This window comes from Erythranthe guttata, chromosome 13 (genome assembly GCF_056151865.1).
Source record: "Erythranthe guttata isolate IM_541 chromosome 13, IM_541, whole genome shotgun sequence".
In the NCBI taxonomy this organism is placed as follows: domain Eukaryota; kingdom Viridiplantae; phylum Streptophyta; class Magnoliopsida; order Lamiales; family Phrymaceae; genus Erythranthe; species Erythranthe guttata.
This window is the reverse complement of record NC_142545.1, coordinates 18902346-18915618: the sequence shown is the minus strand read 5'-3', so window position 1 is coordinate 18915618 and position 13273 is coordinate 18902346. Positions and strand designations below refer to the sequence as shown.

Below are 13273 nucleotides of genomic sequence, written 5' to 3'. Positions count from 1 at the left end.
CCGAATCAACCTCCGACTTAGTTTACGTGGTTCTATGATCGCGAATCAACCTCCAACTTAGTTTACGTGTTCTATGATCGCAGATATCTCAAGGTCATCAAGCTCGTGAGCTAGTGATCCACTTTGCTCTTGTGGCTCTTTCTACTTCAACTCTCTAAAGTGATTAATTCTAGCATCATCAATTATGTATATTAAATTGTATTTATTTTATTTGTACTCTATAAAATTATTTATACATTTCATAACATAGTAATATTAATTATAATAGAGCTGGATCACTTGATTTATTAATTAATAATATAGTAAAAGGGTATTATTGCAGAATTTATCAAAGATGAGATTGAAAATATATATTTATATTTTGTTAATAGAACCAACACATGATTTAGAACTATATTTAGTACATTAATGTTAATTGTTATTATATACTATAGCTCTTATTTACTCATTGAAGATGCAAGTGCGAAAATAAGCGAAGTTTGAACAGAATTTTCAATTTCTGCTGGTTCGATTCGAAAATTCCGATCTTGGAATAATTTATTTCATTCCAATTTCCAATATTTTTCAATTTTTTTTGGATTGGGATAGAAGTATACAAAATATATTTAAAATTTTCGATATACGCGGATTTAATTTCCGAAACTAACTGATACCAATAAAATCAAATATTCCAAGAACTAGTGCGGACACCGTGTAATAATAAGCCCATTAAACGAGCCCATGTAAAAGGGGTATTATATTATTCATAAATGTGAGTGGTATATGAATAGAATGGGCTGTACAAACAATTTAATGGACTATCTTATTCATAAAATATTTAATAATGGACTGTCTGCCCTCTTCAGTTTTATTCTTAATTAAACAAAAATACAATTTTACCTTTTCTTTAATTAAAAATTAATATAATTGAATATAACCAAATTAAATCAACACGCATATTTATGCTTCACAATTCACTTGTACTTCCTCCGTTCCCTATTAAGTGTCGTTTTCGGCTTTGCACAAGGATGAAGAAGCTCAATAAATGTGTCTTGTTTTTAGGTCAAATATATTAGAAAGACTAAAATAACCTTGATTATTTAATGATGTGATAAGAGAGAGTTAATACTTGCAGTTGAATTAATAAGGTTAAAACAGGAAAAATTGCATTTAATGCAGTATTGGAAATCTAAAGTGACAGGTAATATGGAATAAAAATATTTTAAAAAAGAGACTATTTGTGGAATAGAAGGAGTAATTAATTAAACACTTTCTCATGAAAACACTGTCCAAAGAATTTGTGATGTACAATGTTACTTTTTATTACATAAATAAAACAAAAAAAAAAGAAAAAGAATTTGTGTTCTAAAATCAAATTGAAGCGCCAAATTAAACATATTCCATTTCAAGAACACCACCAGCGCGTGAATCCACCGCCGTGGGAGACGGTATATCTTCCGGGTCTCTAACGGGTTTGACCCATCTACCATGATGGTTTTGGATCAGCCCCTTATTAGCGGATTGGTACCAACTGTGAGGTATCCTGAGTTCATCAACAAGCATGTCACACTCCTTATTCACCAACGCCACGTCCCTTCTTGCTTCGACCCGGAAACCCGATTCGCTGCTGTGAAACCCGTCAACCAAATGTAGGTACGTTTCCAGCATGTGGAACCCGATCAAATTCAGACCCTTTTTCAGATATGGTGATGACCGAACGTCGAGCTTTAATTCCACGCCCACGTGCGTGTAAACCCATTCCAGGGTGCCGGTGATGTCATCGAATCTCTGTAGGCTTTCGTTGAGGACGAATCCGGGCATTCGGGGCACCACGTCCTGTTTCGAAGTGACCCGTAATGTTTTGACCCCCATTTGGTATAGTTCGTCGCGGAAGGCGATGTTCCCCACGCGCGGGGCCGCGAATGAGACCACGCTTATCGGGAGGCCCGGGAAGTTCTTGGCGGACTCGTACGCGTTGATCAGTGCCAACGCGCCGCCGAGGCTGTGGCCGGTGATGGTAAGGCTGACTTGCTCGCCGTTGTTTTCGTAGAATTTGACTAGTTTCTTGATTTCTGCCATGACTTGTTCCGACGCGCTTGTTTTGTTGTACCTCGTGGTGCAACTCTTGGAGGTGTAGATGCTGAGGAAGCCGTGCTCGACACGCGCGTCACCTTGCCCGATGGGCTCGAGTTTTCGCTGCATGTTGTCGTACCACTCGGACGGGGCCACCGTGCCCCGCCACGAGACGACGATGTCCCGGCGGCCGATCCGCCGGGATTCGTGGTCGTCGCTGACGGCTACGAACCCCATCCAGTTGGAGTCTTTGCTCCACGTTTCGACCAAGTGCGATTTCTCGAGCCACTGTGGCAAGTCGATGTGGGACATTGCGTGGACGTATTTCGTCACGTTGTATCCGTTTTTGGTTAGGCCCAATTTCTCGAAAAGCTTGCGGCGGTTGTACTTACAGCTGCCGCAGTATTCGGAGAAGGGGTCGAAGTCGAAAGCGTCGTAGGTTGCCTGCGCGAACTCGCCGTACTTTACGATCTCGCGGCGGAGGGAGGGGTGGAGGGGGTCGAGGAGGTTTTGCCAATCGGAGGAACCGTGGAATTCGCGCCATTTGTCGGAGATGTCTTCTTTGGGTGACGTGGCGGGAGTGTCGTGCTTCTCGTGGATGGTGGAGAGATTCAGATTCGATCTGTTGAGGCTTTTCTGGGTGGTGGTGGTGTCTAGGTGGATATGCAACATGTTGGACAATGATTCCGCTAGTTTGATCGCTCTGTTCGAAGGCTTTTGATGTGCGTTTTTGCCGATTGTGGTGGCTTGCTGGTGTGCGGTGGCGGCCAACGGAAGACGGTTCTTGCAGACGGCGGCGATGCTGTGGTGGTGATGAATTACATTTCCGGTGGCCATTTTGAGGAGTTGTTTGTTCTTTTACTTTTGAGAGTTGAAGATGGTGAGAAGAGAGGAGGCTTTACCTATATATATATATTTTTTGTATATTGGTATGACCTGAATTCATGGATTATTAATAATAAAAGTATTTGAATAAGTCCTTGTAATAGATTAATTAAAGGATTAAATGTACAACAACGTGGTATTTGTATTTTTGAAGCAGTTGTTGACCAAAGCTATATAACGCGCTGGTCTGGTCTTGTGGTCTATGGGTGCACCAGCTATGAAGCTTCCTTGTTGTACTCAAATTGAACCAAACAAAATTTTGAAATCAAAATTGGGCTCAAATTTCTGGGCATAATTGGTCAATTGGTCTCAATTATTTTTCAACCAATTGACCGGGTAATAACCGGGTGTCAAGCTACATTGAGTGAATTTGAACTATAGATTTGATTAAATAATTATTCACTAGGCTGTGTGAAATAGGATATAGACATGTTCTAAAATACATTTCATTAGGACTGAGTTTTTGTCATAAATTTAGCAGCACAAAATGTACACCAATTATGGCACGTGGCAACCAAATACAATAAATAACAAATTCATTTTCTTCACACAAGATCATCCTACTAAACAAACACAATTCCCTACTATATGTAAACACAGTAGAAACTAACAAGAAACAAAAAACATCCTAGGCAAACATATAAATCACAAACGTAAGAGAAAATTAAAACAAATAAACACATACGCACATCAAACTGCGGACCCCGTTTTCGCAACCTGAGAAAGAGCATGGTCTTCAAACTGATCCTCGTCGTCGCCCTTGTCCGAATGCAAGCACGGCGGAACATACGACTTAAATATAACTTCCATATTCGGAGTTTCCTTCAATTCTCTGCAAGCTACATCAAGTGGAGTGAACTCGAAAGATCGGTAGAATTTCTCATTACACACCAAAATAAAAATGATCGAGAAAATCGGAAGCAAGATCACAAGTGGAGCTCCTTTGACGAATTCCTTTGCACTAAAGTACCCCAACATCGTTACTTGATAAAGCATCAACGAAGCCATTATTCGAATATACATGTGGGGCCACATTCTTCCGTAGCTCTCGTATTTAGGTACATAAACCTTTAGTACCTATATATACATATATTATTCCATAAAGTTTATTAGTTATTTCAAGAAAGTTTTAACATGTATATAATGAATAAATGACGGAGTATTTAATATCGAAGATTACTTGATTTCGTAACACGAGCCATCCCAAGCCAAAATAGACAATTCCGAACGGGATAATTAGAGGGGCAATAACGGAATAGCAAAGAACAATAGTAACAATGAGCATATCACCGGGTATTCTAGTTGCATATCCAAGATCCCCCGGGGCCCACGCTTCTCTCAGCTCGTTTTCGCTCTTGCATACATACTTCTTCTGTAGGTGATATACTAGCAAAGGAATTATTCGCGATAACTCAATCCCGTATCCAACAAAGAATCTGTAAAGAAAAAAAAACGAAAAAATCAATCATCATAAAATAAAAAAAATTGAAAAATTTAAAAAACATCGTAAAAAATCTTACTTCAAGGCAACAAAAGTCAAGAAGAAGGTAGCACTTCCGGGTAGGCTCTTTGCTAGTAAAGCTACAACAGAATTCGGATCCTTTTCAATCTCCTTAAACGTACTGAAAAGGGTCGAACCAATCGTAACACCGATGAAAACATTGAGGACAGAGAAATAAAAGTACTTCCCCGAAGCAGCTCTTTGTGCGTGGCTTTCCGAAGGTATGCCCTCTTGTTTAGACAAGAAAAGCAAGAACTTAGGTAACATAGCCAAGAATACGATAAGTGCAACTTGAGGCAAGTACGCCTCGAGCACTGTCTTGATGGTCTTTTGCTCCACAATGGGTTTCAAAAACGGGAGATACTTCTCCAAGTTTGCTAGAGTGGTCAATGCAGAAACAAATCCGATCGGAATCATGTAAAAGAAAATCGTTAAAAAAACGATGAAATATATTGTGTACTGTCGGATCCTCCTTGTGTAGAATCTTTTGGGGAGATTCGACCATATTATTTGGTGGGGCTGTGGAGAATCCATTACAGTCCAAGCATCGACCGTTTTATCGTGCAGACTTTGTGCAGCAGATGCAGCGGTGACTCGATTGTTGAAAAAGATTACAGCTGCACATTGCTGTTTGTCTTTTAGTGTGGCTTTTCTCTCGGCTTCTAACTTGGGGACGAGTTCTTTTACTTTTTTGTCGTAGTATTCTAATGCGTCGACTTTTTGTCCGACGAGGCCTAGAAATCCGGTTTTGGTGGTTGGTTTTGTTCCTTCAGGTTTCGCAGTTGTCTTGGATAATGCGTATACGGCTTCTGCGTGTGCGAGTTTCTTCTTATACCCTTGTAGCTCTTCGTAAATTTCGTTGACCTGGTAAAATTGTTAATGAAGTTTATACTACAATCAAGATTGAATTTTTACGAAAGACAAAAGAAAGTGATTACCGAAATCAAGAATGTATTTCATTGACCTGGTACTAAAATGGTGAAAGTTTACACTAACTACAATCAAGATTGAATTTTTATGGGAAGACGAAAAAAGAGTTTATTGCCAAAATGAAGAATGTAATGTACCTTTGCGTTGTCTGTGACAATCATTGATCGGTAAAAGGTGTCGGGATACATTGCTCGGAAATAAGAGTCAACGTGTTCCTTTCGAGTTTGACCTTCGGGGGCAGGGGGTATGTCTCGTACAATGACAGCAAACTGCTCGTTTCTCACTTCGGGGGACATAAGGGCGGTGGCTCTGAGATTCGAGACGTGTTTGTATGCTTTCCATAAGAGGTAATACGTGACGAAGGAAACCCAATACGTGGCTATTAGATACGCCCACAGTCGAGGACTTTTTTGCTGTTGTATACAAGAAACAGATTAAATTCAGTGGTGTTTAGTTTAATTTTTTTTTTTTTTTCAAGTGTTTGATGAAATGTAAATTATTAGGAAGTACCGACTTCGATATGGCCCATTGATAGTTTATCGAGGTCATCGAAACTGCCCTGGCTGGTGGTGCTGTTGGCGGCGGCGGCGACGGCGGCCTTGATCACCGTGTGAGCTGTGGCGGAGACTGGCAGAAGTACCGGCAGAAGGACTACGCCGGAGATAACCAGTATCCCCAGAACTGTAAAATTAGGGTTTAATGGAACAACTATTAGACATGGAAATAAAAATCAAGAAACAATATATTATGCACCTTGCAATAATTTGCAGTAACCCCCACTCTGTAATTAGCTACCAAATTATGTAATTACCAAAACAAAAAGAACATATGCAAACAACAGAAAATCACAAATGAACACAAATAGAAAAGGAAAAACTTTAACAGATCTATACCTCAAAAAAAGGAAAATAAATAATGCAATTAATTAGGAAGAAGAAGAAGAAGAAGAATTACCGGTGGAGAGGAAAACGAAGTAGACGGCAGAATCAACGCCGGACATTCTGATGACATCATCTTCGGTAGAGGAGAGGGCTTCCCGGATCCAAGCGAACGGGTTACGGGGCGCCCGGAGACCCTCATACGGGTCCAAACCCTTGAGCAGGCGGTTCGGGTAGTAGACGGCGTGGTTGCCGGGTCGGCGTGATAGCCACGTGAAGAGAAACATCAGCACCAGGAATAGTATAAACGACGTCCCTAACGACGTCAAGAACGAACTGAAATCCATCGTTTCTTCTTCTCCTTCTTCTTCCCCTGCTTACTCTGTATGTATATAATATATATATGTGTGTGTATAGATATTAATTGTTGGTAGGGGGGAACATAGAACTAGTAGCCGTTAAGAAACATTAAAAAAGATGGAAAGTAACCGTTGAGAGATGGTGAAAGAAACTGTAGAGAGAGAGAATAATAATTGATTTTTATAGCAGAAGAAGAATTGAAGAAGAAGAAGAAGAAACTGTGTCTCTGGGGTTTAATTAGTAATTAACGGACAGCGAGGATAGATATTTATGGAATGTGGGGTTTAACTACAGCTAATCTTGTCTTTTTTTTTTTATTATTATTTCTTTTCTATTAATTAGAAAAAACAAAAAATAAAAAAAATTGTTTCTTGATTCATGGGATTGAATTTCAAGAAAGTGTGTGGTTGAATAAGAAGATACTTGTGTGTGATTAGTGGAAGCAAGGATGATTAATTAGGAGGAAACAAAAGCTCTTCTATTCTATTTATATACATGTATCCATTCTTATTATGTCAACTATTTAATTTTTATTTATTTATTGAAATTTAATTGAGGCTAGAGGTTTGAAAACATTAATAGAAATAAATATGAAAGAACTCACTCACATGTCGGCCATGGTTGAGATACATACATAAGATAAAGATTAGATTAGATTGTTGTTGGTTTGGTCGTGCTAATCACTATCAAATTATATCACCAAATTGTTTGGTGTGTCAATTTTATTACGGCTACTAGCAATTTTAATTATTTTATTTTTATTTTTTTAAATATTATATCTTGTTGGATATACATATATAGTACCAATTCAGCGTGTATTATCAGTGTATGGATACTAGACATCATGGCTTTTGATTATGACATAAAAAAGAAAATATCAAATCACAATATTTAAATATAAACATTTTTCACACCCATGAAAATTAATTAATTAATGTCCGGTAATGGAAATTTTGTCTTACCTATGCAGCTATGTTAAAAATAGGAAGATAAAATAAAAAAACTTATGTACATACTTACCCCGACATACCATACATACATACATACATACATACATACAGTGACAGTATAAACTATAAAGTATAAACCTTTTTGAATGGAGCTATCATTATCATCACGGAATATTAAGCAAGTAAGTAATATTTAATATACAAATCAAAACCGCTTTTAATTAATTAATTAATTAATTACCTCTGGCAAGTCAAGTTGAATCGCTTCTTTAACGCTTTTCCTTTTTCTTTTGGTAATTTATTCTCAAACTTCTTAATTTATGTCGGTAGTAATTAAATTTGTCCTTAATTTATGATTGTTTCTAACTTTTTATTGCCAGAGTTGTGTCAGTTTGAAGAAGTTATTTCTTTTCAAAAAATATATTTTCTTCAAATTAATTTGAACCCCATTAATTCTCTATAACTTTCGCTTTATACTATTTAATTATTTATTTATCGTCTTTGGTGCCTGCTTATGTTTATTCTATCCATGGCGTATCGTGGAACGTAATTGTCCACATACATGCTCAAACATTTTTAATCCAATTTAACAATATTTGAAAATAAAATTAAAAAAATAAAATAAAGTGGGACAGGTTTAACACTGTGCCGACACTGCACAAAATGATAGGTTTCAACTTCAAATTTGTAGCTTTACGCGCCGTGTCGATACACCAAAACCCACTTTAAATAATAAAATTGGGACCGTTTTTTCTGGCGTACAATTATTATTATTATATATATCTACTGCAATTCATCCCTAAGAGTAACTAAATATTCGGCAGTTATTATTTCAGATAACATTTCAATTTAAAAAAATATATATATAATGAAAAATAACAACTAATTAAATGAATAAACCAAACAAGTTGAATAAATTTTATTACTATGAATTGAATACACAAGCTTTTGTTCTCATATGAACCAAACGAGTCACGTGCGCTACGTGCCACCAATAAATTTTGGACCCATCCTTTTGATTGGATGTCGAGTGTCGACAGCAAAGACACTTGTCATGTTTTTGGCATCATGGCCAACACGGATTTTTGGTAGCTACATTTATTGCTCAAAAATACATACACCAATCCAACATAACTCTAACATTATTAAGTTACAACTTGAGATTGAAATTGAACCATTCAATAATCAAGAATGTAGATAAGTGGGAAAATGATTTCTTAAATATACATACATCATCTTGTATGCAGAACTACACCACCTAAAACCTAATAATTCCATACTGTTTCAAGACTAAGTTCCAACAAAACCTCGACAAGGGAGGAGTTCGATAATAGCTCTTCTCCGTTCCTCTATTAACCTTTAAAAAAAGACTATCTAATCCACACAGTTAAAAAAAATGTCATAAACCCGGACTATACAGCTTCTAATTCAATCATCTCATCGAAGCAAATACATATTGCCAAGCCACAAAAAGAATTTGACAATCCTACACGATTTGCAAATTTCCAGCATGAATATTCTTATAGCTTATTTCGTACCTTCAAATATTGCAGCAATGAGGGCGCCCCATCATCAAATTGTCCCATAAACAAATCATCTGTCTTGGAGATTGGTAGTGCGCTGTGTGATAGTCCTCCATGCACCCGTATTGACAGTATTTCCAATTATGAGTATACTTTACGTTGTTTCTCGTGCTGTTGAATTGCTCGACCCACATTCCCATGCTCACATCCTCCATTTTAAACAGCTGCAAGGTTTCGTAGCAAATGGTGTCTTTACAAAACAGTTGCCGAATTTCAAGAATAGTATAAAAAAATTAAGGATTTATTACAAACCCGTAAGCTATGATTCGCATGCTGAGCGACAATATGCTCGGCTATGTCACTTGATATTATATATCCGGGCCCATTAGCGTACGGGGGATAAATTTCCTCAGGCCACTCCTGCAGTTAAGATAAACATGTTCAGCATTAAACCAACTTTCTTTTATTACACGAGGGAACTTATTTTGGTGTTACCTCATAAGAGACAGCCCATTTTCCAGTCCTAAGAGGCCTGTGCAAGAGGTTTAGATTGCCCAAATACAAGGACCTTCCAGGGGACACACCTTCAATATCTTTTAAGATTGTGTCAACCCTAACAAAAGTGTCGTCATCACCTTTCATAATGTAAGAAGCTGTTGCATTTTGAACCTACAACGAAAATGCAAATACATTTAAGAGAAGGAAGAAACCATCATGCCTGCTACAATAATATATTTGATTTTTTTTAAGAACGTACCCCGAACTCACAGATGGCAACAGTTTTAAGAACTACTAGCTCATAACGATCCATAAATGGCAAAATCTCTATGTCACCAAAGTAAGCAGCTTCCTTCTTCAAAACTGCATTCACCTCACTCCTTTGATTCTACAAGTAAATCTCTTAAAATGTGTTAAACTTCAGCTACTAACTTCATAATTACTAGAAGAAATACGTTAAAGGAAAAAAAAAACATCGAGCAAGTCCGAAATCGTAAAGAAAACAGTTCAAAAAACCATTCCATTTTACCATAAAAATAGATCTACTAATTCCATTTAACGTCGTGAAACAATAAAGTTGCATGGTTACCAAAAAGACCCAGCCACTGTCAAGTTCAAAATTGAAATATGTTGTTCTTGGTACTCAACAAGTTAACTTGTTCGCCTTTGAATGGACTGATGAACTGATAAACAACTGTTCTGTATTCGGAAGGAAAAAAAAAGCTGGCTTACCAGTGCAACAAAGAAGCGAACAGCTACTATAGAGTTCTTGATGGGTAAAGATTGCATCCATGTTTTCCTTACTGCCATACGTTCCGCAAAGTGATTGGTGGCAGAAAGAACCCCAATAAAGAGTTGAACACCACCTTGGCGTATGGGATGAGATTTCCACTTCTCAGAGAAATCTAATACTCTTTGGGGTGAGAAACTGGGATGAGAAGTTGGCAGAGAGGTAGCATATACTGAATGAACATCCACATCACCTTTAATTGCTAATCCTGTTGCATCTTCCAGTGTAAAACCCTGAATAAATAGTAAAAACAAAACCAAGAATATTGTAAGAGTTTAAGTCTGACATTTATGTTGTGAAATGCAAAAGTTATCAAAAAAGGAGTTAGATAGTCTTTCGTATAGATCGTTTCTTATTTCACCAAAGCCTAAATAAAGTAGCACATCACATAATCCAATGCATACCATTCTGTATGGAAATGATGTCACATGTCGACCGCCAGCATTTATATGATATCCATCAACTCCTGCACGGATAGTCAGAACAAACATCCGTCCTTCTTTAAAGGGAAATAACCACGTTACATCTGGTTTTTGTGCACGTCCAATAAATCGATCAAACCATGAAAATATCTTGGACTCTTTTGTATCTATGATATCATTACGCATCCATTTTTCACAACGCATGAATCCATCAACTGCAATGAAAATACATCCGATTTTAATCCTTGAAATGTGTGTGTGTGTGTGTGTTTGTGTGTGAAATGTTGCAACAAGTGTAAAGTCATGTATCAAATTTCCATACTATTTTGTTCACACTGCAAGTCACCATTATGAAGCCAGGATTGTGGCATACCCGTAATACAGTGAAAATATAAATACAACATTCTAAATACATACGAAATTAAGGAAATTAAAAACATGAATAGGAACTTACCCAGCATGTCATCCTCGCCTTTGGATGGCAAACCATCACACCTCTGAGCTGTTCCCCACTGCATTCTATAACACGTATTGTGCTCAATTACTTGTTGATGGCTCCAGTCACCTCTTAATCGAGGATTCAAATGCAAAATCTTTGGTGGGTCCTCCCCATTCACAGCCTTCAAACCTTGCAGCTCAACCATAAACTGCGACACCATAACCAACGCGTCATCGGCCCTCATTTTAGAAAGCTGAGGTACATATTCCTGGTGAGCATATCGAGGAGTTCCAATCACCGTAATGGAAGAACCTGCAGCAAGACCACATGGAAGGAACATAACGAAATCTCTCTTGGCCAGTTCTTCTTTAGTCATGGAAACCCACGAAGGACATGACTCGGGCTTTCCGTCAAGTATGGTGCTCATGTCGATATCCTTTTCGTCGTGTTCATTTATTTCTTCCCACGCCTTAAACCCTAAAATCCAAGCCTCGTCTGCCATTCTTTCCAGCACAGACAAGTTAGTGGTCCTATTCATTTGCCTCATGATCTCAGCAGTTATTCGACCATACTGTGATGGCTTTATCTGTGGATCGCGACTTCCCTTCTCTTGTAAAGCTTCTTGATTTTCGTTATTTTGTAATATTCTATGGAGCCCATCAGAACCGACATTTAATTTAATTATCTCTGCTTCATTCCCTAGTGAGAATCCATGAAAATTGCCATTGCTATTACCACCACCACTTAAAACGGCTGCACTCTCCAGAAATTGAGGGGACTTGAAGAAAATAAGAATCAAATATAATGCAGCTGCACCCAACAGAAAGTACGGTAACTTGAACCTCCTTACACTTTGAGACTCCCCTTTCGACCTCTTCATCTTTAAAATCCCAATAACAAAACAGAATTCCTCATCGAACACCAAAACTTACTATAACCCATTCCCACACCAACATACCTACAAAATACGAACATGGCTTACAAATATAAGAATTAATTCACGATGAACATACTTCCAATGCGAATTCTAAAATCTACACCTTCATAAACTGGACGATATAGTAAACAAGCATTACACGAGATAAGATAGCGGAATATGATGCACAAAGTTCATTTTGATTCAGAAATGTTAACGTAAATCGCATTTTAAACAAATATATGAACCAATAATCTCCACCCAGGTTGCCGATCAAAAACATTAAATTAAAACTACCGATTATAAAATTGGTCAGAAATCGTTACGAAAAATCCAAAATGTGACAGCAGGTAGATCCAAATTTGGGTGATCGGGAGCAGCGGCGGCGGAGGTAGTGTGGTAACTTTATAATATTTATTGCTAAAAGGGGGGTCAATCTGAAATTTCAATAAAGGAAAGCAAATCCTTACCTACACAGTCTGTAATTTACAGATCCCTTTTCTTCTCTCCCAATTTTTTTTACGCGATAGAGAGACAGCACACATCACACAACTCTTCCATTATTTTCCCACAAAATCTCAATCGTGCATCGCCGTCTGCCGGCACCGACGAAAAAACACAGAATCTCCGCCATCAATCAACCCAAAATCTCAATTTCCCAACAGGTGAGCAACTTCAGCAATTTACAAATTTCTAATTGCTGGAAAAGGGAGTTTTTGGAATCGGATTAAAGAATATAACGGAACCAGACAGCCAATCAAGGCAGATGCAGAGAAGCCCCTTTAAAATGAAAAAATTTCATATTTCACCCCATTACTTTCTCGCTTTAGGAAACTTCCCCCGATATTATCCAAAATCTGCCAAAATCATCAGTTGGAATATTCGTAGTAGGTGCGTTCATTTGTGCCGACCCATCGGGCTCATGGGCTCAAGCCCACCTGCCCACCAATTTGCACGGCCCGGCCCGCCAGGCTGAACTCTACCTAAATTGGAGCCCAGTTCACCCATATACCCGATTTTATACAATTTTGATGGGCCGGAAGGGGCCCATGCAAAAATATATTAAAAAAAATTAATCGCATTTATTAAGTAATTAGAAAACTATATTTTACGCAATTTTTTTCATTAG

The 13273-nt window shown here is 37.9% G+C and overlaps 3 protein-coding genes across 3 annotated transcripts; all 3 read right to left on the bottom strand.

The window, feature by feature from the left end:
• Positions 1–1249: 1249 nt before the first annotated feature.
• DLAH (alpha/beta-Hydrolases superfamily protein) lies at positions 1250–3080 on the bottom strand. Its single transcript, XM_012971975.2, has one exon. The coding sequence runs from the start codon at positions 2887–2889 to the stop codon at positions 1369–1371; it is 1521 nt and encodes a 506-aa protein (XP_012827429.2). The 5' UTR covers positions 2890–3080; the 3' UTR covers positions 1250–1368.
• A 293-nt stretch (positions 3081–3373) lies between these two features.
• On the bottom strand, positions 3374–7164 carry ERD4 (Early-responsive to dehydration stress protein (ERD4)). The gene is made up of 6 exons (XM_012971974.2): positions 6323–7164; positions 5883–6049; positions 5506–5781; positions 4458–5302; positions 4118–4373; positions 3374–4014 (listed from the first exon to the last, which is right to left on the bottom strand). The coding sequence occupies exons 1-6, from the start codon at positions 6591–6593 to the stop codon at positions 3628–3630; spliced, it is 2202 nt and encodes a 733-aa protein (XP_012827428.2). The 5' UTR covers positions 6594–7164; the 3' UTR covers positions 3374–3627.
• A 1449-nt stretch (positions 7165–8613) lies between these two features.
• On the bottom strand, positions 8614–13003 carry LOC105948851 (Galactosyltransferase family protein). Its single transcript, XM_012972097.2, has 8 exons — positions 12615–13003; positions 11244–12186; positions 10772–11004; positions 10310–10600; positions 9837–9965; positions 9575–9748; positions 9392–9499; positions 8614–9303 (listed from the first exon to the last, which is right to left on the bottom strand). The coding sequence occupies exons 2-8, from the start codon at positions 12106–12108 to the stop codon at positions 9097–9099; spliced, it is 2007 nt and encodes a 668-aa protein (XP_012827551.2). The 5' UTR covers positions 12109–12186; positions 12615–13003; the 3' UTR covers positions 8614–9096.
• Positions 13004–13273: the final 270 nt, after the last annotated feature.

Coding starts and splice junctions, on each gene's coding strand:
- DLAH (XM_012971975.2), bottom strand. CDS start 2,889: ATGGCCACCGGAAATGTAATTCATCACCACCACAGCATCGCCGCCGTC.
- ERD4 (XM_012971974.2), bottom strand. CDS start 6,593: ATGGATTTCAGTTCGTTCTTGACGTCGTTAGGGACGTCGTTTATACTA. Junction 5,782..5,882: donor TATCAATGGGCCATATCGAA/GTCGGTACTTCC, acceptor TGTATACAACAG/CAAAAAAGTCCTCGACTGTG. Junction 4,015..4,117: donor GGCTCGTGTTACGAAATCAA/GTAATCTTCGAT, acceptor ATGTATATATAG/GTACTAAAGGTTTATGTACC.
- LOC105948851 (XM_012972097.2), bottom strand. CDS start 12,108: ATGAAGAGGTCGAAAGGGGAGTCTCAAAGTGTAAGGAGGTTCAAGTTA. Junction 11,005..11,243: donor AGGCGAGGATGACATGCTGG/GTAAGTTCCTAT, acceptor TTTTCATTGCAG/TTGATGGATTCATGCGTTGT. Junction 10,601..10,771: donor CATCATTTCCATACAGAATG/GTATGCATTGGA, acceptor CTATTTATTCAG/GGTTTTACACTGGAAGATGC.